This window comes from Myotis daubentonii, chromosome 3, assembly GCF_963259705.1.
Source record: "Myotis daubentonii chromosome 3, mMyoDau2.1, whole genome shotgun sequence".
NCBI lineage: Eukaryota > Metazoa > Chordata > Mammalia > Chiroptera > Vespertilionidae > Myotis > Myotis daubentonii.
Window position 1 is genome coordinate 194964134 of NC_081842.1, and position 23639 is coordinate 194987772.

Sequence of the window (23639 nt, forward strand, 5' to 3'; positions counted from 1 at the left end):
GGGAGGAGATTGGACAAAAATCGTGCACCTATGGATGAGGACAGTGGGTGGGGAGTGAGGGCAGAGGGTGGGGTGGGAACTGGATGGAGGGGAGTTATGGTGGGAAAAAAGAGTAACTAATGTAATAATCTGAACAATAAAGATTTAATTAAAATCAAAAAAAGATTGGGGCTGGAGCCCAGCTTTGTGTAGCTCAGTGGTTGAGTATAGACCAGGGGTGGGCAAACTTTTCGACTCGAGGGCCACAATGGGTTCTTAAACTGGACCGGAGGGCCGGAACAAAAGCATGGATGGAGTGTTTGTGTGAACTAATATAAATTCAAAGTAAACATCATTACATAAAAGGGTATGGTCTTTTTTTTTTTTTAGTTTTATTCATTTCAAACGGGCCGGATCCAGCCCGCGTGCCGTAGTTTGCCCACGGCTGGTATAGACCTATGAACCAGGAAGTCATGGTTTGATTCTGGTCAGGGCACATGCCCAAGCTGCAGGCTTGATCCCCAGTAGGGGGCGTGCAGGAGGAGGCAGCCCATCAATGACTCATCTCCCTTCCTCTCGGAAATCAATAAAAATATATTTAAAACAAAAGAGTGGGGCTGGAATTGGGGTTCCCCTGCTTTCCTGCAGTGAAGTCCACCCTGTTTATCTCTAAGGGTATAAGTCTATCCCCTTTTCCCTCATCCCCCACGCGACTTTGAAGTCAAATTCAAATAAACCTGAGCTCCATTTGTGCTGTGGGAATTTCCAGGAAGAGGAGAGGATGGGGAAGAAGGTGGTACCTGTTTCTGGAACTGGTTTACATATTCAAAGTTGGACTTGTCATGAGGGCGGCAACTCCCAGCTTAGGAGAGAGAAGAGGGGCGCTGGTTAGAAGTCAGAGCGGTCACTCCCTCCCCAGCACTGACCCTTCAGTTTGGGTCAAAGCTTGAGAGCAGGTGTATTCATTCAGACAATTCATTAATTAATTCACTAATTCAACCAACTCTTTCTGAGGCCCAGCTGTGCCGGGGTGGTGAGGAAAAGACAGCGAGGTTACAGTTAGTGAAGTGACCAATAGGCCGAGAGAGACCAGTCCTGGCCTCCCTTACCTGACCTGGCCCTTGTCCATCTGGAGCAACCTCCTCATCTTTGATGGGGAAATCGAGGCCAAATGGAGAAGGGCCTTGCCCAAGTGCAGGTGACCAGGTGAATCAGGGGAAGGGGCTGGAGAACAAGAAAGGACCGAGTTTCCAGAGGAGAAGGAGGAGAAAGAGGAGAAGGAGGAGGAGGGCGGGAAGAGGAGGAGGAGGAGGAGGAGGAGGAGGAGGAGGAGGAGGCGGAGGCGGAGGCGGAAGGGGGAGGAGGAGGAGGAGAAGGAGGAGGGGGTGGGGGGAGGAGGAGGAGGAGGAGGAGGAGGAGGAGGAGGAGGAGGAGGAGGAGGAGGTGGGGGGAGGAGGAGGAGGAGGAGGAGGAGGAGGAGGAGGAGGAGGAGGAGGAGGAGGAGGAGGAGGAGGAGGAGGGAGGAATGGGTCTCGGCATAATCCTGTATATAGGAACAGTGTCACACCCTCCACACAGTGCGTTCACACCCCCTTCCTCACACAGCTCTGTGAGGCAGGCAGGTCTGGATGCTCTCTGTCGCGGGCACATCGTACAATCCCGAGAGGCTGAGGGAGGAGATAGGACAGTGCGTGGCAGTGTCAGTGCACAGAAATTGGAGTCAGACTTTCAGCCCAGGCTCCGTTTAGCCCCTGGCTGGCTGCAGCGCCTTGGCAAAGCTGCATCGCGTCTCTGAGCCTCAGTTTCTCCAGCTGGAAACGGGTTAATGGTTCTCCCTGGCGTTGTTCCTCTTTCGGCTAGGACAGGGTAGTCCTTTGGGGAGGAAGCGTTCCAGTAGAAGCCAGAGTTGGCCCACCTGGCTGAGAGGCGTTCAGAATGGAATTGAAGAGAAAGTAAAAATGCATTACTTTTTTCTCTTAAATGTGACCACCTTCCTTGCAGGCCGTGGGCGGGGAAATCTGGCCCCATGACTTAGGGTCAGGGGTGGAGATCAGGGCATTTATTAGGAAAACCTTTCCGGAACAGGGAGCCCGGCGCACCCCAGGACCTAAGGAGTTAACAGGGGTGGGGAGACCCCCAGGCTTGACGCAGGCATGCTGGGACTTGCAGGCTGGGTGGCCATGGTGTGCGCTAGGGCTGCTGGGAAATGTAGTCACTGGAGGGGCGCGGGCCACGGAGTCCCGCACACCCAGCGGTGACAGCTGAGGAGGTAGGCGGCAGTGACAGCAGGCTGGGAGGGGGGACCCAGGGCTGAGCTGGCCAGGAGATTGCGGGCAAGCTGAGGGCTGGAACCCCTGTCCTGCGCTGCCAGAACCGGACACTCCGCTGGCCTGTGGCTGATGCAATGGGGCCTACTGGATGGGGGTGAGGGCCAAGGAGCGATGGGACACTTTTCCTGTCTCCAGGGAAAGAGGGACAGGACTGGGGTCCTTGTCCAGGATGAGACCTTCCCTTCCGAAGAGTAGCAGGATGCCGCTCCCACCCCCATGCAGACACACCACTGACACCTCCCGAAGAGGAGCCAGCAGGACGAATACTGCTCCCCAAAGGGAGGCAGAGCCCACCCCAGGAGCGATGGGGCCGTGTCCCCTCCCCATTGATGGGACCAGGCACCCCACTTCCCACAGTGCACTGGACCCCTCTCGGGAAAAACTAGGCACCCTTCCAGAAAAAGGGCGGTACCACAGACTGTACATCCCACCTGGGGCCAAGAAGTAACCCCTCTCCTTAGCAGCTTTCCAAGGCCCATCCTCTCTGTCTTCTCACTGCACAGGCGCCCCTCCTCCCTGCCCCTCAGCCCTCTGCGGCAGCCCCACCGCCTCCTGGCTAACTTGTTAACTAAAGGGGCCTCCCCTCTGCCCTCCCGGGGTGTGGGGGTGTGTTTGCTCAACAGGGACCAGCATGGACCAGTCTGTGGCCATCCAGGAGACGCTGGCTGAAGGGGAATATTGCATCATCATATCCTTCCCAGCACTGAGCTCCCAGCCCCAGGGCCTGCCTGGCCTTGGAAGTGGAAAGGAAAGTCTATGTATCTACATGCTCTCCTCCCTCTCGCTCAGCCATCCGGGGAGAGGGAAAGCAGTATTTACTCAGTATTTCCTTGGTACTGGACTCTCCCCCCCCCCCCCCGCCCCCGTGAAGTTGGGGTTTATCATTCCCATTTCACAGATGGGGAAGGCTCAGAGAGGTGAAGCAACTTGCCCAAGGTCACACAGTGAATCTGTGTGGGCAAGGGGAAAGCAGGGGAGGTGGGGCCGGCTGGGATGGGAGAGCCCTGGCCTCCTGTTTCATCTCCCTTGACCCTGAGCAGCAGGCAGTGCAGGGTGTGCTGTGTGAGGGAGACAGCAGGCAGAGCCGCCTCCTGGGGCTCGTGCGCTACCGCCTGGAACATGGAGGCCAAGAACACGCGTGAGTGAGGGGTTCGGCCCCCACCTGTCTGGGCCACGGGGTTTTTCTTCACAGTACCCTCCAGCTGGACTTCAACCATCCCTCTGGGGCAGAGTCTGAGTCTTCTAGAATAATTACACTAATGATAGTTAATAGTTTTGGAATACTGTATTCTAAGCTCTCCATATAATTAGCTCATATAATCCTCAACATGAGAAGAGAAAGCTTCTGGAGAAGAGGCAGTTTAACATACTGGCCCAGATCCTGCGTCTAATGGCCTGGGTTCAAATCCAGGCTTTGTTACTTCCAAGCCACACAGCCTTGAGCAAGGGGTTTTACTCCTCCGGACCTGTTTGTCCAGGTTCAAGGGAGTTATTACATGGAAAGTGTCTCATACACTTTGAAGCACAGAGAAACTGTCAGCACCACCCACGTGTTACACACACAGAGAGAATACTACTGCTTGTCAAAGGTCTCCTCACCAGCAGGCGGATCTCAGACATTTTCTAATCCACCACCGTCACTTTACAGATGGAGAAAGAGGTCCAGGTCCAGGGAGGGAAAGGGGTCGCGCCGTTTTTGTCTCAGGCCCATCGGGCGGCCATCGGGCCCTGTCCTCACCTCTCCGTCCTGCCCGTAGTCTCTTCCTGTATACGCACCGGAGGATGGCCATCACTGGGGATGACGTCTGTTTGGACCAGATAGTGCCGGTCTCGCGGGATTTTACACTGGAAGAAGGTGCACGGGGGGGGGGGGGGGGGGGCCTGGGTGGTATGAGTCCCTCTCCTCTGGCTCCCAGGGCATTTCTGCCCTTGTTGGGGGAGGGGCACTAGGTGCTCAAGGGCTAAGGGCCTTTTCGTTTCCCTCCCCACAGTGTCCTCAGATGGTGAACTGTACATTCTCGGTGAGTAGTTGGGGCGGAGGGTACAGGGTCTGGGTGTGAAGTAAGTGCCTGGCACAGCTGGGTAGACCGGCTGACAGACAGCCTCTCTTATCTGCCTCTATGTGTTTCTCATTCCACTTGCTGGGGGATGGACTTGTCTCTTCAGCTTCGTGTAGCACTGCTGTGGGAAGGCTCAACGACTTTTTAGAGCCTCGGTCCGTGCCCTCTGTCGATTGAGGATGATGTTAATTTGGAGCTGAGTGTATGGAAAGTCCCCTTACTGATCCAGCACAGCCTTTCTAGAATTTATGTTTTAAAAATATATATTTTTATATTGATTTCAGAGAGAGGAAGGGAGAGGGAGAGAGAGAAATATCAATGATGAGAGAGAATCATTGATCGGCTGCCTCCTGCATGCCCACAACCCGGGCTTATGCCCTGATGGGGAATCCAACCCTGACCTCCTGGTTCATGAGTCGGCACCAACTACTGAACATGCTGGCCGGGCAAGTCCTGAAGGGCTGAAAGGACTTCAGGAGCTTGGACTGCTGATTCTCCATTCTGGGGATTCTAGCCTTAAGATGCACCCATCCTTCGCTCCTGAAGGTCAAGGATTCATTCCCGGCCTCCTTTGTGCAGGCTCAGATGTGACCGTCCAGCTGGACACAGCGGAGCTCAGCCTCACATTCCAGCTCCCCTTTGGTTCACACACCAGGATGTTCCTGCAGGAAGTTGCCAGGGCCTGTCCAGGTAGGTAAGACCCAGGCTCTGTTGGGGGGCTGGCTGGTTACTAATCTACCCACTACCAGTTGACTTTCCACACTCTGGACTCTCACCCCCATTTCTGTGCCCTCTCATGTGGGCTGTCATCTGTCCACAGTGCCTCCAGGCCCCCAGCCAACCATGGTGTTTGCTTTTCACCTTTCCTATTTCTGGACCTGAGCTGTTTGTTTGTTTGTGTGTGTGTGTGTGTGTGTGTGTGTGTGTGTGTGTGTTTAAATATATTTTATTTATTTTTTACAGAGAGGAAGGGAGAGGGATAGAGAGAAACATCGATGAGAGAGAAACATCGATCAGCTGCTTCCTGCACACTACCTACTAGGGATGTGCCCACAACCAAGGTACATGCCCTCGACCGGAATCGAACCTGGGACCCTTCAGTCCGCAGGCCGGCGCTCTATCCACTGAGCCAAACCGGTCAGGGCTGGACCTGAGTTTTAACTCCAGCAGGGCCCCTTTGTCCTCCTGGCTGTGGGCAGGGTTGCAAAGGGTGGGTTGTGATTCTGATGCAGAATCCTTTACAAGTTGGCTGGGTCAACAGCTTCTAGAAGCCCATCTTTCTTCTGTGCTGACCCCAGCCAGAAACCCAGGGAAGTCTGACATATGAGCCCTCCTGCCCTTGAACCTGGCTCTGTTCCCCACTACAGCTGAGAAAATGACCTAGCTTTGGCGTAGCAGGGAGAGATTAGTGGCCTTGAGGGCAGAATTTGTTTAGACCAGGAAATCAACCAGGCAGATTTGTAAAGAAGAGTTTATATAGAGCAGAGGCTCAGCCACAGAACATGCAAATTTGAGCCACCAGGTGCTGTGGCTTAGGTGTCCACCCAACACTATTACTTGCTTCCTTTCAGACTAACATCTTGTCTCTGCAGGAATGGGGGATGGGCTTCCCTTCTATCATCATTTTACCATGGAGCATGACCATGGCGCGGCGGGGGTGCCAGGAAGGATGCTGGCTTTGGATTCAAAGTGGGGTATGGAGGGGAGAAAAACACAATTATAGAGCTCTGAATGCCTGGTTCAGGGGTTTAAAGTTTATTCTATAAGCAAGGGGAAATTTATCTCCAAGCCTTCAACTAACAAGAATAACGTATTTTTAAAAAATATATATTTAATTGATTTTTTACGGAGAGGAAGGGAGAGGGATAGAGAGTTAGAAACATCAATCAGCTGCCTCCTGCACAGCCCCCACTGGGGATGTGCCCGCAACCAAGATATATGCCCTTGACCGGAATCGAACCTGGGACTCTTCAGTCCACAGGCTGACGCTCTATCCACTGAGTCAAACCGGTCAGGGCAAGAATAACGTATTTTATAATTATTATTGGTATTTGTAGGAGGGCTAATAATAGTAATAACAGCAAAGCACATGGACTTTGAAGCTACACAGCGTCTTGCATTTGAAACCTATCTTTGCTGGTCCCTGCCTGTGTGACTTTGGGCAAACCACCTTACCTCTCTGAACCTTGGTTTTGTCGACTTCTATATATAAATAATATCTTCCTTGTGGAGCTGTGAGAATTAATGAGATAACACATATGAAAGGGCTCAGCACATAGTAGGAGCTCAGAAATGTTTCCTCCTTCTGTACAAGAGGGCTCATAATTTCACTGTTGACTTATGTGTTAGACACTGCTCTAAGAACTTTCCGCACATTATGTCACTTTCTTTACTACCACCTTACAAGGTATTATCAATGTCTCTGTTTTACAAATGAAGAAACTGAGGTTGAGAGAGGGTCAGGGCCTTGCTGGTGAACTACGAGCCAGGATTAGATAGTCTCTTCCAAAATCTGAGCTCTTGAGTTTTGCTGTAATGCTTCCTAAACTCATGCCACCCTGTACCAGATACACGACTCAGAGAAGGCTTTGTGTAGGAGGTGATATTTAAGCTGAAACTTCAAGCTTGAATGAGTTTTCCCAGGCAGGCAACAAGGAGAGGCAGTTAGAGGGAAGAGCAGGTCATTTGGTGGAAGGAGGGTGTGGAGAGAGCTAAGTCAAGAGAAGCCAGTAGAGGCAGCTCATGAAGGGTCATAAATAACCAGCAAGGAGCTTGCACTTTGCCCGGTAGCTTGTGGGGAGCTATAGGAGTTTTAACCCTTGGAATGACAAGGCAGAATTTGCATGTTAGACAAGTACCTCTGGCAGCTGGTGCCGAAGCGGGGAGCCTAAAGCAGGGAGAGCAATGGGAATGTGTTGCAGTGCTCAGGCCTTAGAAATATGAGGCTTGGATAAGGTTCTGGTAATGGCGATGGGGAAGAGAGGACAGGCTGGAGAGATCCTACAGATGAGAATGAAGGCATCCTGGGGGCAATGAGTGTGGGTGTTCACAAAGTGTTCATAACTTTAGCCCCAGTGCTTAGAATAGTGCCTGGCACTTAATAAATGTGTTAAATGGACGAACAGAGCTTGGTACCTGGCTGGCTGTGAGAATGAAGGAGAGGAGTTGAGTATGACTTCCTCTTTTAAGCTTAAGTATCTGCCTGTCAATCCCTTTACCTGCTTTCCCTTCTGGGTTCCACATCTGGGGTAATCAACAGGGAAACTATACTAACTCAGTTTCAATGAGCAGTTGTCAGAGGGGGCCTGCGTGAGATGGGACTCTCAGAGCTGACAGGTTCTTGGATATCCATCAGCCCAATTCTGGGCATTTTACGGATAAAGGGACTGAAGTCCAGAATAAGGTTACAGGTAAAAGTCCAGAATAAGGTTACAGATAAAAAGCCCTGGGTGGATAACGTGCAGCACAAAAAGCCAGGGAGTGCAAGTGCCTTGGTCACTAGGTGACAGAGCAAAGAATGAGCTAACATTAATTGAGCATCTACGTGCCAGACATTCTTCCAGACATCTAGACAACAACATGTCCTCCTGGTCAGTCTTTGAGCAATCCTAAAGAGCAGATATTCCATTATATAGATGAGTTGACTGACATGGAGAAAGTAAGTAACTTACCCAAAGATGTTCATCAATTGAAGTAATAGGACTTGGAACCCCAGGTTCTAACATCAAAGCCCACGGAGTCCAGATATTTCAGTTCATATCCCAGTTCTGCCACTTCCTACTTGTGAATGTGAATAATATATTTTATTTCTTCAGGCCTTGGCTTTATTATTTCTACAGTTGAAACATGAACTTGCCTTACCTACTATTCCAAGAGTTTTATGAGGAGCAGATGAGGCCCGGGATAGGTTAATAGCATGCAAATCCTGAAAATAATTTAAAAGCTGTGCCTGGCAGTGCCATCATCAGGACTGGGACCCAGATCTCCTCATTTATGATGCCGTTGGAAATTCAGTGTGGTCAGGTTCATGAATTTCTACAAGGGAAGCAAGCAGAGTAGCGTAGAAAGCAACAGCAAGTGTCTGGAAGCCAGACAGATCTGAGTTTGAGTGGCAGGCAGAGGAGAGTCAAGAATTTCTAAGAAGGATGGACGGCAATCTGGTTAAGGGGGAGCCAGAGGACTTGTCCTGAAGGAGTATTTCAGGGCAAGCACGCTGCTTTCAGAGTGTGTTTATTTGGAGTGGCTTGCGAGTTGCTGATGGAGATTTTGGGTAGTTAAAGCATTCTACCCACTCCCTAGTACTGACATCTATCTGAGCTCCCAACTCTGCCTCTCACTCTGTGACCTCAGACTCCACCACTCTGAGCTCAGTGGCCATTGGTTAATAGCTCCCGACCTGCTAACGTTTGTTGTGCGGATTAAGGATACCTATGACGCATAGACTTTGGCACACAGTTACCGCGAGGTTGGGGGAATGGCACGGGTCTACCTTGGAAGGACACTTTTAGGCACAGGTCTACCTTGGAAGGCACAGTTATTACTGCATTTGCATTTCGGACCCACTCTGCGCGCGAGGGAAACAGGGAAACACAGGCTTGGAGACTCTTCGAAGAGACTGAGCGCATACAGTCACGCAGGGGAGAAGCCTGCCCTTCAAGCCCGTGGCTCAGTATTTCCTCCTCCTTCCTGCCTCAGGCTTGGACCCTGCGACCCGGGATCCTGAGTTCCAGTGGCTGTCTCGGTACAGGTGCACCGAGATGGAACCCTCGCCGCGCGGTGGGAACCCGGCCTTCGGCACCTGGCCCGGGCGCGCCAGAATTGGCGGAGGCAGGTATCCATCGGGGGAGGGGCGGTGGGGATTGGAGGAGGCCCGGCTGCAGGGGTGGGCTCTGTTGTGTGTGGGAGGCGTGGTTATGGAGACATCCGGCTTTCTATTGGCGGAGGTGGCTGCGGGGGCGGGACCCTGGGGCAGCGCAGGCGGGGCGGTGCGGCGGCGAGATGAAGAGCTTGAGGAAGCAGCGGGGAGATGTCCGCCGCCGCGGGTTCTCGGGATCGCGACTCCTCAGGTTCGGCGGGCGGTGGGAAGCCGGCTGGGGCTCTGGGCCGGGAGCGGCGGCGGGGCCGGCCCTCAGGTGGGCAGGGCCGGCGGTTTGGCGGGTGGAGGCTCACGCCGTGAAGCCCGAGGTTCTAGCGCTGCGGAAGCGGGGACGCCGGGGCTGAAGCTCCGAGAGGGGATGTCAATTATTTTGATTCGGGCGTGGCGTGGGCAGGCGGGTGGCCGGGGGGTATTCGGGAATGCTGAGGCTGGGGTCGTAGAGTCCAACTCTGTTTCTGACTTGCTGTGTGACCTGGGGCCAGTCGCTGCCCCTCTCTGAGCCGCAGGACAACCTAACCTTCAGCCAGTTCAGTTCTGACCTTCCGACTTTGGCTGGTGCCGGGGGGCAGGCGTCCCGACGGACCTTTCCTTTGGGTGAGGAATGGCGTGCGTATCGGGGCCCTCTGGCTCCCTTGTCGGTCCCCAGCCCCGGGTATGGATTGGGCTGTGCGCAGAGCCGGAGTCCAGGGGAGCCCTGTCCCCCCTGGGAAAGGAGACGCGGATGAGGTTCCAGGGAAAAGGGACTAGGTTTTTTCCACCCAACCCTTGTGCAGCACAAAAGGCCAATTGTTGAGCAGAAGGTTGTCTTTTGGAGAGCGAGCGGCCCGGGGCTGAAATTTGGGCCGGTCTGGTGCTCAGGGAGGACCTGCACACCTGTATTGTCTGTCCAGCTCCTACTGTTCTGCAAGGGCGCCCTGGTGGGGTTTTTTTCTTCTTCTTTTTTTCCTCCTGGGCGTGCCCATGTGGCTCCAGTTACGTTCGAGCTTTGGCATGACCACTTTTCTCAGCCATTCGCTAGAGATGAAGAGTCTCAAGTAGCTGTGTCAGGTGTGGGCCAGCGCTTCACTGACTCTTCAAGGCTGGACACTGTGACGGGTCGCGAGGTGGGGGGTGGGGATAGCAGGTTGCATAATTTTGTAAAACGAGAGGAAACGAGGCAGGCCAAGGACTTCCTCAGGCCTTATGCTTTTCCTTCATTGCGGCCACCACAAGACGTGGTCAAAGCACCTGATGGTGCCGATAGCGGGCATCTTTCATGGGTTTAGCTCAGATAACTCGAAGTGCTGATCTTGAGACAGCTATTGCTTCAGTTTCCATGACACTGTGGGCTCTGGTTCTGGGACCCCTTAAGATTAAGAACATATCCTCTTCTCTGCTCCTCGAAAGAGGCTGCCAGAATCCCGTCTGTGGAAAACAGGCCCAATGGCAACAGGAAGAGGTGGGTTCTGTCTTCTTGGCACAGCAGCACCAGGCTGCTGGCGGGTCTCATTCCCTAAGGAGAGAGAGGTCTTCTGGGAGAAGTCAGCGCAGCTCTGAAGCCAGTTGTCTGTGCTGGGTGATAAATGATGTGGGGATCTCAGCATGTTTTCATTCCTTCCAAAAAACAAAAAACAAACAACCCACCCCGCCTCCAGAAACTAGCCACACACTAGTGAGGATTTTTTGTCAAGGTTTTGGTTTTACTTTTAGTTTGAAATTATTAGTTCCCATCAGAATACCTACAGTAAAGGGGGTTATCTTACTAATTTCTAGTTGCTCATGTTAAAATTGGGAAGCAATAGCACCAAACACCCAGTTCTGTTTGGGTCAACTGCGTTCCCAGACTTATTCTGGCCTCAGAGGAGGGTCACACCCTGTAAAACAGGTGGCAGGAACCCTTTGGACCCCCCTGGGTGCCCCCAAGAGAAACAGAGGATTTGGTACTTCCAAGTGCATATGCTCAAAATATGTACTTCCCAATAGCCTGGGGAACCAACCCAAGGCTGCTTAAAAATGCTCTTTGGCCCGGCTGGTGTGGCTCAAGAGGTTGAACCAGGAGATCATGGTTCAATTCCAGTCAGGGCACATGCCTGGGTTGTGGGCTCAGTCCCCAGTAGGGGTCATGCAGGAGACAGCCGATCAATGATTCTCTCCCATCATTGATGTTTATATCTCTCTCCCTCCTCCTTCCTCTCTGAAATAAAAAAAAAAATAAAAATTTTTTTAAATGCTATTTGTCATGCACATCAGGAGAAAGAGGGCTCCCCTGAGGAGATGACAGTCTGACACAGAGAGATCCCACAGTCCGTAAAAAGAAGAAAGGTGGTCTCTGTAGGGTGAGCCAAGAGTCAGAGCACCGGGAAGGTGAACCTGATCTCTACTCTTCGCCTTTGCCTTGGCAGAGAAAGGAAAGGCCTCACTTTGCTGCCTCTCTCCAAGACGTCTGTGCCTTTCTTTGATGGGTTTCTGCTGAATTCAGGTGGTAGGGATTGTTGTAGAAAAGTGAAATGCAGCTAGTTTTAGATCAGAGTCCATGTCTTCAAATGCAGACCGGCGATAAAAGGAGAAATGCCTCCTTATTTCTGTCTAGCAAATGAAGGTGCTCTAATCCAGAGAACCTCTTGGGGAATCTGTACATAGCTTAGTACATCCATGTCATTTTGTAAAATATTCACCTGCATTTTATCCTGGACACATGCGAAGACCCGTGTTCTGGAGGATTCTGAGCTACGCACTAGAAAGGAAACAGCTACTCAGAAGTCCCACTGGGGCAATTCTGGACCAATTTATCAAAATGGTAATAAGACATTTCAGTATTTTGAAGTGGGTGTTTTTTTTTCCCCTCCCCATGGTTGATTCAAAGTGAGGCAGCTTTGTAGTAACTCACATTTAGAATGAGATGTGCCGTGAGTATTTTTTCCCCTGGACCCAGGAAACAAAGCTTACAGTCGCCTGGCCTGAGAAAGGAAATGGATGCTATTTATATCTCAGGGTAGCATAAAGGGTAACCTAGATTATCAGGGTAGAAGCCAGAGAGAATGTTGGAAAATAGATCCTGGGTGTGTCTATCTTTCTGTCTCTCAATAAGCAAAGTCTGTGTGACCAACATCCTTTTAATATGGGGAAAATGAATTTTCCTAGATGTTTATCCACAGTAGAAATACGGCCCTCATCTCCACCTTTGTGGCCAGCTCTGCAGGCAGCTAAGCAAATTAATTGGAATCACTTTGTTTCTTTAAACAAACAAAAAAAAAACCTGTGTTCACTTTTCTTCCTCCTTTTGTTGTTCCCTTCTCCATTTTCCCTTTTGTCCCGTTTAACCTTGTTTGTTTCTAGAACTGGAGAAACCCCTGAAGACTTCCTTTAGAAAACAGTTTGTTTTGGAATTCTACAGTAGAAGTCTAGAGCAAGTGAAGTGACCCACAAATGTTTATTTAGAAGTGGAGCTTTGCACAGAAAAGTCCTCGGGGGCGAAGGTTCAGGAAGAGGGAGGCATCAATATTTATTAGAGGAAAGACAGTGTTGGAACATAGAGGCTAGCTGACTTGCATGCTTTCTTTGCTGCTTGAACTATACTGTCAGGGATTTGTAGGCTTTCCCAGCGATGCCTATGTGAACTGAAGCTAGCAAGTATGAATGATGAGAATTTGAAAGTATACGTCTAAGTGGCCTGGATATTTTTTATTTTTATTTTCTTTAACACACTTTGGTACAACATTAGTCATGTCTCTTGACTTTTCTTTCTTCCATCTGTAAAATGGGAGGGAATGTTTTTGTCTCCTAGCGGGCCCATATGGCTTAAGGAATGCCGAATTATTTAGGGGTGCTTTATTTGGGAAACATATTTAGGAATCCAGATTCTCACCACCAAGAGCTTAGAAACTGGCTGCCCCCTTCAGAGCCTATCCTAGGCTGTTTGTTGTTGTTGTTGTTTTGTTTTTTTTTTCCTGGGGGAGAAGGAGGTGGAAAGGAGAGGGAAATGGAGAGGGGAGGGAAAGGCTTGGGGTGTGTGTGCTTCCCGGAGAGAGAGCGCCCTAGGCTGTTTTCTTCCAAATAACTACACTCACTTTCTTCTATACTCCTCCCCTCTAGTTCTTTTCTGTTAATGCAATCACTGAAAACCTCGGTCATCTTTGACTCTTCCCTCCCCTCTTATGTCTGATAACCAAATTCTGTTCATTCTTTTTCTACAATTTTAAAATCTTTTGAAAATTAAAAAAAAAATAACTTAACCCCTGTTAGTTCATGTTGGTATCGTCCTCTTACCGGAACTAGTACAGTGATGAGCCTTCCCACCTTAAGTCTCTTTCTCCCTTAGGAATCTCTTTAGAACATACTTCCATCATGCCTTACATACATGCTTTGTATGTGACCTCGAATACTGCATCATCTCCTGTTGTCTACAGAATAAAACTCAGATTCTTCAGCCTGGAGTTCAGGTCCTGCAGGCCTGGCTTAGGCAGGCTCTCTAGTCTTATCTGCCCCAACTCACCTTCATTTCCTCTGACTTCACACTTGACTGCTCATTGTTTCTGGACAAACCCTGTGCTTTTTTCATCTCTTTGTTGACTGCTCATTCAGCTACATTTTTTTACAAGTGTGAACTTGTTGCCCTTAGCATTTTGCACCCCCTTCCCTCCCCACAGACCAGCCTAAGGCCTTGTACATCCTAGGTGCTCAAAAAAAAGTCTGCCTTCTTTGTTTAAACCTTAGAGACCTAGACAGTTCTTGGCTTGAAGTGCTTTCCGCCTATATAGCTCCTGCCCCGTTCCACTTTGAGCATTCTCTGTGCTTCTCTCCCCTCTTCCTGGTTTGCTCCTGCCCACTTCTCTTTCAGCTTTATCACCAGACCACAGGCAGTTCTCAGAAAGCTCCAGTGAAGGGAGAGTGTGAAGGAAAAGTCAAGTCATCTCTCCAGTAGCCTATCACCACCACAGCCTATTGCCGTGAAGTCATTGCACCGTCTTCCTCCTTGAAAGCTAAACGGGTCACATTTAGTCCTTGCTAACCTAAGTTGGATTTGCACAGGCTGCACCTTGGAGTTCCAGTCCAGAGCCCAAAGGTTGGCAGGGCACAGGATGTGTTTTGTTTTTTTAAAATATATTTTTATTGATTTCAGAGAGGAGAGGGGAGGGGAGGGGAGGGGAGGGGAGGGGAGGGGAGGGGAGGGGAGGGGAGGAGAGGAGAGGGGAGGGGAGGAGAGGAGAGGAGAGGAGAGGAGAGGAGAGGAGAGGAGAGGAGAGGAGAGAAACATCAGTGATGAGAAAGAATCACCAATCGGCTGCCTCCTCCACACTCCCCAATGGGGATCAAGCCCGCAACCCAGGCATGTGCCCTTGACCGGAATCGAACCTGGGACTCTTCAGTCCCCAGGCCGACGCTCTATCCACTGAGCCAAACCAGCCAGGACAGGATGTGTTTTTAGAGATGTGTCTGCTCACTTTAAATGCCAAAATCTATGATTCTTTTTTTTTTAAGCGACGAGAGAATGGGATATGTTAAAAAGACTGAAAAGAAAGAAAAATACCTAAAAGCCTGGTTATTTGAGTTTTAAGAAAGTAAAATAACTATGAGGGATGGTGCCCAGGCTGAAATCGGAAAAGTTGATTCTTTTCATTCTTTTTAATGCTGGGTGCCCTGTGTATGGGCTTCTCTCAAGAGCTCCTTGCCTTACGTACTATGTGCTATGTACTTAGCTCCCCTTTGCCAAAAGAATAAAATCCAAACTGTACATGGTATTCAAAGCCTTACAGGGTCGGTAACATGCCTCAGACCACTCACTGGTAAGTGACAGGGTTGAGAATAGAACTCAGGTTGTCTGTGTGAATCTAATGCTTGAGCCCTAACCCGGCACTCTCCTTTGGTATACCCAAATGCTTCTCAAACAAAACTTTTCTACTTATTTGTATTACTTTTGACCGGGACGAGGTCGAGCCTGCAACCAAGGTACGAGCCCTTGACTGGAATCGAACCCAGGACCATTCAGTCTGTGGGTCGACGCTCTAGCCACTGAGAAAAACTGGCCAGGGCTGAACTTCATGCTTTTCTGATAGTTAATTTCGTTTATTGGTTAAGAGCACAGACTCTTGCCCTTGCCGGTTTGGCTCACTGGATAGAGCGGTGGCCTTGGAACTGAAAGGTCCCGGGTTTGATTCCAGTCGAGGGCATGTACCTTGGTTGCAGGCACATTGCCAGTGGGGAGTGTGCAGGAGGCAGCTGATCGATGCTTCTCTCTCATCGATGTTTCTGACTCTCTGTCCCTCTCCCTTCCTCTCTGAATAAAATATATTAAAAAAAAAAAAAGCAAAAAAAAAAAAAAAAAAGCACAGACTCTTGACCCAGATTCCTTGGGTTTGAATGCTGGCAGTGTGATCTATTGGTTATGTTTTCTTAGCAGATTACTTAACCTCTTTGTGTTTATCTCTTGGTCTATAAAGTGTAGATAATAGGGATTGTGAAGACTAAATATACATAAAGTGATTAAAGCCATGCCTGCCTTGTAGAAAGCCTCAATATTTGCTATTAATATTATTCATGATGATATTACTGTCATTGTCAAAATGAATTCAGCCTGACTTGGGTTCTGGGTAGTTGGACTGGATCTGTTTAGCTCCCCGTGAATTGAATGCATGTGTCTCTTGCTGGTATGTGTTGCTCTCTCTTAGACTAAGTGAGCCCATGGGGCCACGCTTGCTGGTGTGTCACTGTCTCTGATAAGCATCGAACCCACCCACTTACTCCTGCCAGTGTGAATTGTATTTTGCAAGTTCTTCTAGTTGCTGGCAATGGAATGCAAAGGCCAGTGGCTGAGAAGGTAGGAAGGACACCTCCTCCTAGACCTGTCTGGTAGCAACTCCTGAAGGGTAGGAGGAGAGCTCCACTCAGCAATGAGAGCCCCCCCCCCACACACACACACATGTGGAGATCATGGTGGTTCGTTATCCAAACAGACTCAACCCTTCTATTTATAATGTACTTACCCCCAAGAGTTTCTAGTTTCATTGAAGATGTGCTCATTCTGTGGAGTCGAGCAGATCTGGGTTTTAGTGTCAGTTGTGCCATTTACTGGTTTGGCTCTGTGTCCTGGGGCATCTCTGCTACCTACTCTGGGCCTCAGTGACCTCGTTTGTAAAAATGAGGCCAGCAGTCAGAACTAACACATGAAATAACACGACAGCTAGCTTTTAGAGGGTACTCAATAAATAATAAATGGTTGTCATTTTTATCAAAGCAGTGGGGGATTCCAGAGGAAAAGAACTAACAGTACCTGAATACCTACTGTGGGCCAGGCATTATGCCAGGCAGGCTCTTGACCCATTTAAATTTCACTTGTTTATTCTTTTGGCCTCTGTAAGTGGAGTGGTGTTATCTTCATTTTACAAATGAGGAAACAAATGAAGTAATTTGCTTGAGGTTTCATATGAGGTAGTGGATGGAGCCAGTAAGATAGCCAGGTCTATTTCAAAGCCCAAGGCTTTTTCTAAAACACTCGTTATAACTTTTTCAAACAAGTTGTATGAATAAAAAGGGCTTCAGAATTCAGGGAAATGACTACTGAGGACTAGCGTGGTGGAGAGAGCTTTGTGAAGGAGGATGTTGAAGTTGAGGCTGGCTTTGAAGGAGAGGTGGCCATAAAGGAGGAGGGACCTCCTAGGGGGGCAGCAGTGAGGGTGGCATGCATGGGGAGTCAGCCTGTTTTTGTTTTTTAAACAGTTTTCTTGAAAATAAAGTTATGGAGAAGTGATGAAAATGACATCCATATTCGAAATTAATTCCCAAGGTTGATCTGCATTGTCTTTTATATACTTGTAAATGTTTCTGAGTTAGATGGGCCTTGTTTCAAACAGAAAAACTAGAATGCAACAGGCTAGGAAACTTTTCATTTCCCGTTGAATTCCTATCAGGAAAGAAGGAGGAAAAAATATTGATGCCCAATTTATTTTCCTACTTAGTATATGACTTCATCACCCCATCCTTAATTCAACTGTACTTAGAAATTTAGCGGAAACCAGTGAAGACAAATTTAAACTGATCTTTGTTGGAGATATCGACTACATTTTTGGTGAAAAATTTAATTCCAAACAGAGTTGCCACATTTCTTAAATAAAACTACAGAATACTCAGTTAAATTTGAATCACAGAAAAACAACTGCTTTTTGTTATAAGTATGTCACAAGAAATTATTCATTGTTTATCTGAGATTCAAATTTACTGGGCATGCTGAATTTTATCTGGTTGGGGACACTAATTCTAAACGGCGTAGAGCAGTGGTTCTCAACCTTGGCTGCACATTAGAATCACCTGGGAATCTTTTAAAAATCCTGATTCCAGAGGACGAGGCCCAGAAATCAGGATTTTAAGAAGATTCCCAGGTGATTCTGATGTGCAGCCAAGGTTGAGAACCACTGGCGTAGTGTTTAGTGATTGGAACCAGCTGGTTTGGATGGGGCTGTCTTTGGGAGGTGGATGGGTGAGCGAGAGTAGGGCCAGTTTGGGCCTCATATGCCAGCTCCGCCCGCTTGGATCTTCACCTGCAGGCAGTGGTGTAATGCTGAAAGTTTCAGAGCAGGGAGAGATGGAGTCAGAGTTTAATCTGGCCAGGTTCAGAGACTGAATTGGTAGGGAGAAGTGGGAGGATCTCTTAATTGGGAAGCTCTTGAGGTAACAGGCGAGAAGAGGATGACCTGGAGAAAGACAGCTCTGAGTGAAGAGACTGATGACTGACGGGCTCTGGGGGCCCACGGAGAGGGGTGAGCAAATGGCAGGATGGCAAACCTGGCTGATGGGAGAATGATGGTGCCCGTGACGGAAGGCAGGGAGAGCTCAGGGAGCGGGCCCACAAGTTAAAGCACAGTTTCACCTGGGCCCCACCCTTGCAAAACATCCTGCAGAACCGCCCAGTTGACAGTGGAGGGTCTGAGCTCAGGTGGTGCGGGGCAGCTTTGTTTAGAATTGACTGTGATGGCTGATGAGTCTTGTAGAGCAGTGGTTCTCAACCTTGGCTGCACATTAGAATCACCTGGGAATCTTCTTAAAATCCTGATTTCTGGGCCTCATCCTCCGGAATCAGGATTTTAAAAAGATTCCCAGGTGATTCTAATGTGCAGCCAAGGTTGAGAACCACTGATCTAGCTGTATACTGATCAATATGGTAGCCACTAGCCACATGTGGCTATTTAAAGTTAATTTAGGTAAATCAAATAAATTCAGTTTCTCATTCTCTCTTGCCGCATTTTTTAAGTGTTCAGGTGTGGCTAGTGGCTGCTGTTTTGGGCAGTGCAGTTATAGAACATTTTTGTCACCACAGAAAATTCTACTGGGAAGCACTGGTCTAGTAAGAAGCAGTTGAATTAAGAAATAATTGTGGCCCTAACTGGTTTGGCTCAGTGGGTAGAGCCTGCGGACTGAAAGGTCCCAGGTTCGATTCCGGTCAAGGGCATGTACCTTGGTTGCGGGCACATCCCCAGTAGGAGGTGTGCAGGAGGCAGCTGATGATGTTTCTCTCCCATCGATGTTTCTAACTCTCTGCTGTCCCTCTCCCTTCCTCTCTAAAAAATCAATAAAATATATTTTAAAAAAATAATGTTGTGCCCGGCTGATGTGGCTCAGTGGTTGATCGTTGACCCATGAACCAGGTGGTCGCTGGTTCGATTCCCAGTCGGGTCACATGCCTGGGTTTCAGGCTTGATCCCCAGTGCGGGGCGTGCAGAACGCAGCCAGTCAATGATGTTTGTGTTTTGCTCTCATCGATGTTTCCTTCTCTCTGTCCCTCTCCTTTCCTCTCTCTCTAGAAATCAATAAACACATATTTTTTTAAAAATATCTTTTATTGATTTTTTACAGAGAGGAAGGGAGAGAGATAGAGAGTTAGAAACATCGATGAGAGAGAAACATCAATCAGCTGCCTCCTGCACATCTCCTACTGAGGATATGCCCACAACCAAGGTACATGCCCTTGACCGGAATCGAACCTGGGACCTTTCAGTCCGCAGGCCGATGCTCTATCCACTGAGCCAAACCGGTTTCGGCTTTTTTTTTTTTAAAAAAGGAAATAATGTTGTTGTTTCTTGGATAAATCTCAAAAGAAATGGTGTATTTGGTTTGAATTTGCTCTTTTTCCTTAACTGATGTCATCTATAATAATAAAAGTGTAATATGCTAATTAGACCGGACAGTCAAATGACCTTCCAGACAACCTTCTGGACGAAGCCGGGGCTGCGAAGTCTGGCTGAGGCTGCAAGGGGCTGTGAGGGCCAGCTGGGGCTGTGAGGGGCTGTGAGGGCCGGCCGAGGCGAGGGCCAAGCCCCTTGCACGAATTTCATGCATTGCGCCTCTAGTGTTTTAGTAAAAGCCCAGACACAAGTCTGTGGTAAGCCTGGCTACAAGACATTGAAAGCAAGGCCTTCCCTCCTATCTTTGTTTTGTACATAATGGTCTTTTAACAGGTCTGGTTTGGCCACGCAGCTTGGGATAGCCTTGAGGTAACCATAGGAAAGAAAGACAGCAACCATATAAGGCAGATAACTGTTATCTTTGTTCAGTTGAGGAAGCAGAAGCTTAGAGAAGTTAGATAACCTGCTCATACAGCTAGTAAGTGGCAGGGCCAGAAATGGAACCTAAGTCTTACTCCAAAGCTAATTTAGAAAGTACCTGTAAGCAAAAGAAAAAGAAATCCTACCGCTGTGAAGTGACTGCTGTTGGCATCTGATGTATACCCTTCCAGATTTTCCCGTGTGTGTGTGTGTGTGTGTGTGTGTGTGTGTGTGTGTGTATAGATAGATAGATATAGATATATCTGTAACCATGTGGTATATATGTGCATAGACACACACTCCAGTCACATCTGGTGCATATACGTAGATATGTCAGGCCATGCTCTTCATTTGTATCCTCAATCCTTTATCAGCAGCAGTTCTAAAGAATGAAAAAAAAATTTTTTTTGTAAGCTTGGCCCAAACTCAACTTGGCAGTAAGACTTGCTTGACGGACATGAAACTATTTATAGGCTTTACTTACTCCACTAAGTGTTACTACTCATAAATCGCACTGTGGAAATATTCAAGTGTTGATTACTGGGTGTTGGCTCAGACTCTGCTGGGAGTGTTGTGCAATATATGGTAGGGAAAGTGTTATCTTTCTAAAATCCCCTCAATTCTGAAGTCCAAAATACTCTTGGCCCCAAGGATCCCAGGTAAGGGGTAGGAGATATATATCATGCTATATAGCTGCTTGGGCTCAAAGGTCATCGTCTACTTAGTGAGGAATGTGAGAAGGGTTTCTGTAAGATGTGCCATGCAGTGCTCAAAATTTGCAAGAAAAATGGAACACTTCTGTGCTTTTATACTTCCAGATTGGGCTGCGATTGTTACTATGGTTGACTTAGTAGATTGGCTCTTGCTGGGAAATGGTTACAATTGTAGGTGTGAAAAGTGGTCAGCAAGAAAGCACCCAGAAATGGCAGTGAGCTTCGGCCCTGTGGCTGTTGTTCTCTGTGTTTAGTAACTGCTTGGTTTGTTCCAAAGTGGGGGCCACAAGAAAAAACATCAGTCCTCAGTTAGCTAAAGAGATAAGGCAAATAAAAAGAGTTAAACACAGTTACAGTTTCACTATGATAAATGTCTTGATAGAGGGAATCACTGGGCATGTAAGAATCTAAGGGGAAGGCCAGAGAAAGCTTTTTGAAGGAGATTCCTGAGCTGAATCTTAAAGGATGAGTTTGAAGTTCACCATATGTAGGTAGGGTTGAGGAGTGGTTATGATACACCCAGACTCGGGTGGGATGAGGAGGCAACATCTAAAAGAAACAATCATTTTGCCATGACTGTATTGGGGGTATGTGTGAGGGGAGGTGGGAGTCAGTGGTAGGAGATGGGGCTAGAAAAGTAGTCTGGGACTAATTTCAAAGGTCCTTCTGTTACAGAACAGAAAGAGTGCCCTAGCTAGTTTGGCTCAGTGGATAGAGCTTCGGCCTGTGGAGTGAAGGGTCCTGGGTTTGATTCCGGCTAAGGGCACGTGCCCAGGTTGCGGGCTCCGTCCCCAGTGGAGAGCGTGCAGGAGGCAGCCGACCGATGGTTCTCTCTCATTGATGTTTCTATCTCTCTCTCCCTCTCCCTTCCTCTCTGAAATCAATAAAGAAATATATATATCTTTTTAAAAAGTACAAAGAGTTCGCCCACCTGGCACTAGCTGAGCCAAACCCTAAACACCGAGAATTGCGGTGGAGAAATATTGACTGTTTTATTATGAATGGTGCCACCCCGAGAATGTGAAGTTAATGCTCAAAAGCCTGAACTCCCCAACGCCTTGTGGGTTGCAGCTTATACAGGGCAAAAATCACAAAACACTGTGCGTTAGGGGTTCAGGGTTGTGCCGGGAGCTGATCAGTTGGAGCTGAAGTAAGGGCAATGAATCATTTCTTCTGGTCTTGAGGACAGCCCTGGCATCCCTTTGGTTTCATGGAAAAGTTGCCTGAGGGTCGTTTCACCTTAGGGTTCTGGTGTTGAAACATAACTGAGGTTAAGATGTTATCTTTATCCTGCCAGAGGTCCCTGTCCGGTGACCATTAGTCAGTCCGGACTACTGTCCTTCTGCTGCCTTGGGGGTTGCTGATTATTGGGAGAAAGTTAGGTCTCTGAGGGGTAGAGAGAGGGAGAGAGATGATTCCTAGAGATAGGATTTAAAACTAAATTTAATCAAAAGCATCAGGACCCTCAATTTTACTTGTATGTATATTCCGAGGTTTGGGTTTTAGTCCAAAGGTGATGGAAGCTATTGAGGAATTTTATGCACAGGAATGACGCTCAGATTCGGTTTTTTTTAGGTGCTGACATAATGGATTGGAGGGGGTGAGGATGGAGGCTGGGAAATCACTGAGTGTGCTTTCTGGAAATATTCAGGGCCTAACCCAGGGCATGGCAGTAGGGGGTAGGGAAGAGGATCAGGTATAAAAATACTTAGGAGGGAGGATTTATAGGACTTGGTGACCTAGCACAGGAAGAAGGGAAAGATCCAGATGCCGCCTCTTAGACCGAGTGACAAAGGATTGGAGGTCTGGGGTTGGAAGAAGGGCAGAGCGTGAGTGGGGAAGCGGGAGAGGAGGGACAGGAAGCTGTGGCCAGAGAGGGACTGTGTGAGAGCAAGTTTGGTGAAGAGCTGCTGACAGCCAGCTTCCGTGCCAGATTCAGGAGAGAAAAGATTCCGAGAAGACTGCCTGTGGCTGGAAATCCCCAAACCATGCCTTAAAGTTTCCATACATAGAGTGAGGAATGGAGAGAAGATGTTCCGGTCCTTGCCGCGTCTCGGGGCAGACGCATCCTGAAAGCACAGACGAGATGCAGGTCTGCAAGGCCATTTTCCAGTCAGTGCACTGCCCACTTATGGACCTAACTAAGCTGACCTCTGTCCTTTCAGTCTGGCTGTTAGTAGGAACAACTAAAAAAACCCCTGAGCCCTAACCAGTTTGGCTCAATGGATAGAGTGTCGGCTTGGGGACTGAAGGGTCCCAGGTTCGATTCCAGTCAAGGGCACGTACCTTGGTTGCAGGCACATCTCCAGTAGGGGGTGTGCAGGAGGCAACTGATCGATGTTTCTCTCTCATGGATGTTTCCAACTCTCTAACCCGCTCCCTTCCTCTCTGCAAAAAATCAATAAAATATATTTATTAAATAAATAAATAAATAAATAAATAAATAAAACAAAAAAAAACCCTGAGTCCATGGAAAACACCGACATGCAGAAGCAGAGCTCTTATACCTTGGTTTGCCTTTGCGCATTCTAAAGCCCCATGAGGTATTTAAAGTCCCTACTTTATAGATGAAACTAAGACCCAAAGAGAGGAAGTAACTTGTTACACAGGAAAGTAATGGTAGAGCTAGACTTCAACTTAAGTTTCCTGATACTTTCAAGCATTTAACACGTGGAGTACCTACTATGCACCAGATGCTGTTCCAGGTCCCTACTAAACATGTGATTCTATAAATTGTCCTTGTCTTTTTGGAGCCATGTCCATGAAGATGCAGGCATTATCTAAGTGTATTACACAGTATTGTGGGGGCTCCTGGTGACAGGAGTGATCGCGAGTCATGTCACCAGCATCAGGCAGGTCGAGCACGCTGCAGCTTGAGCTTGAGCGGGTTGTGTTGATCTCGATCGATGCTCCATTTGGTGATGAAGTCTTTCCGGGTCATGGATGGGTCCGCTGACCGGACGTGAGTGTGATGGACCCAGGTGGCGACGCCGTCTACCTTGAGAGCAGTGGGGGTTGTCAGCACCACAGTGTAGGGACCCTTCCAACGTGGCTCTAGGGTCTCCCGGCGGTGCCTTCTGACATAGACCTAATCTCCTGGTCTGTGCTGATGAGGAGTTTGGGTTGGGCTGGTCTCGTAGATAGTGTGGAGGCGCGGCCAAATGTCCTCG

At 48.6% G+C, this 23639-nt stretch overlaps 1 protein-coding gene across 1 annotated transcript in view; it reads left to right on the forward strand.

Moving 5' to 3' along the window:
• Positions 1–2168: 2168 nt before the first annotated feature.
• The window catches only part of INPP5B (inositol polyphosphate-5-phosphatase B), a 54345-nt gene continuing 32874 nt past the window's right edge, over positions 2169–23639 (forward strand). Inside the window, 8 exon segments of the mRNA XM_059690122.1 lie at positions 2169–2248; positions 2933–2997; positions 3353–3447; positions 4067–4164; positions 4301–4330; positions 4949–5059; positions 9065–9388; positions 9391–9435. Of these exon segments, the coding sequence (XP_059546105.1) occupies positions 2941–2997; positions 3353–3447; positions 4067–4164; positions 4301–4330; positions 4949–5059; positions 9065–9388; positions 9391–9435 (760 nt within the window). The 5' untranslated portion in view covers positions 2169–2248; positions 2933–2940.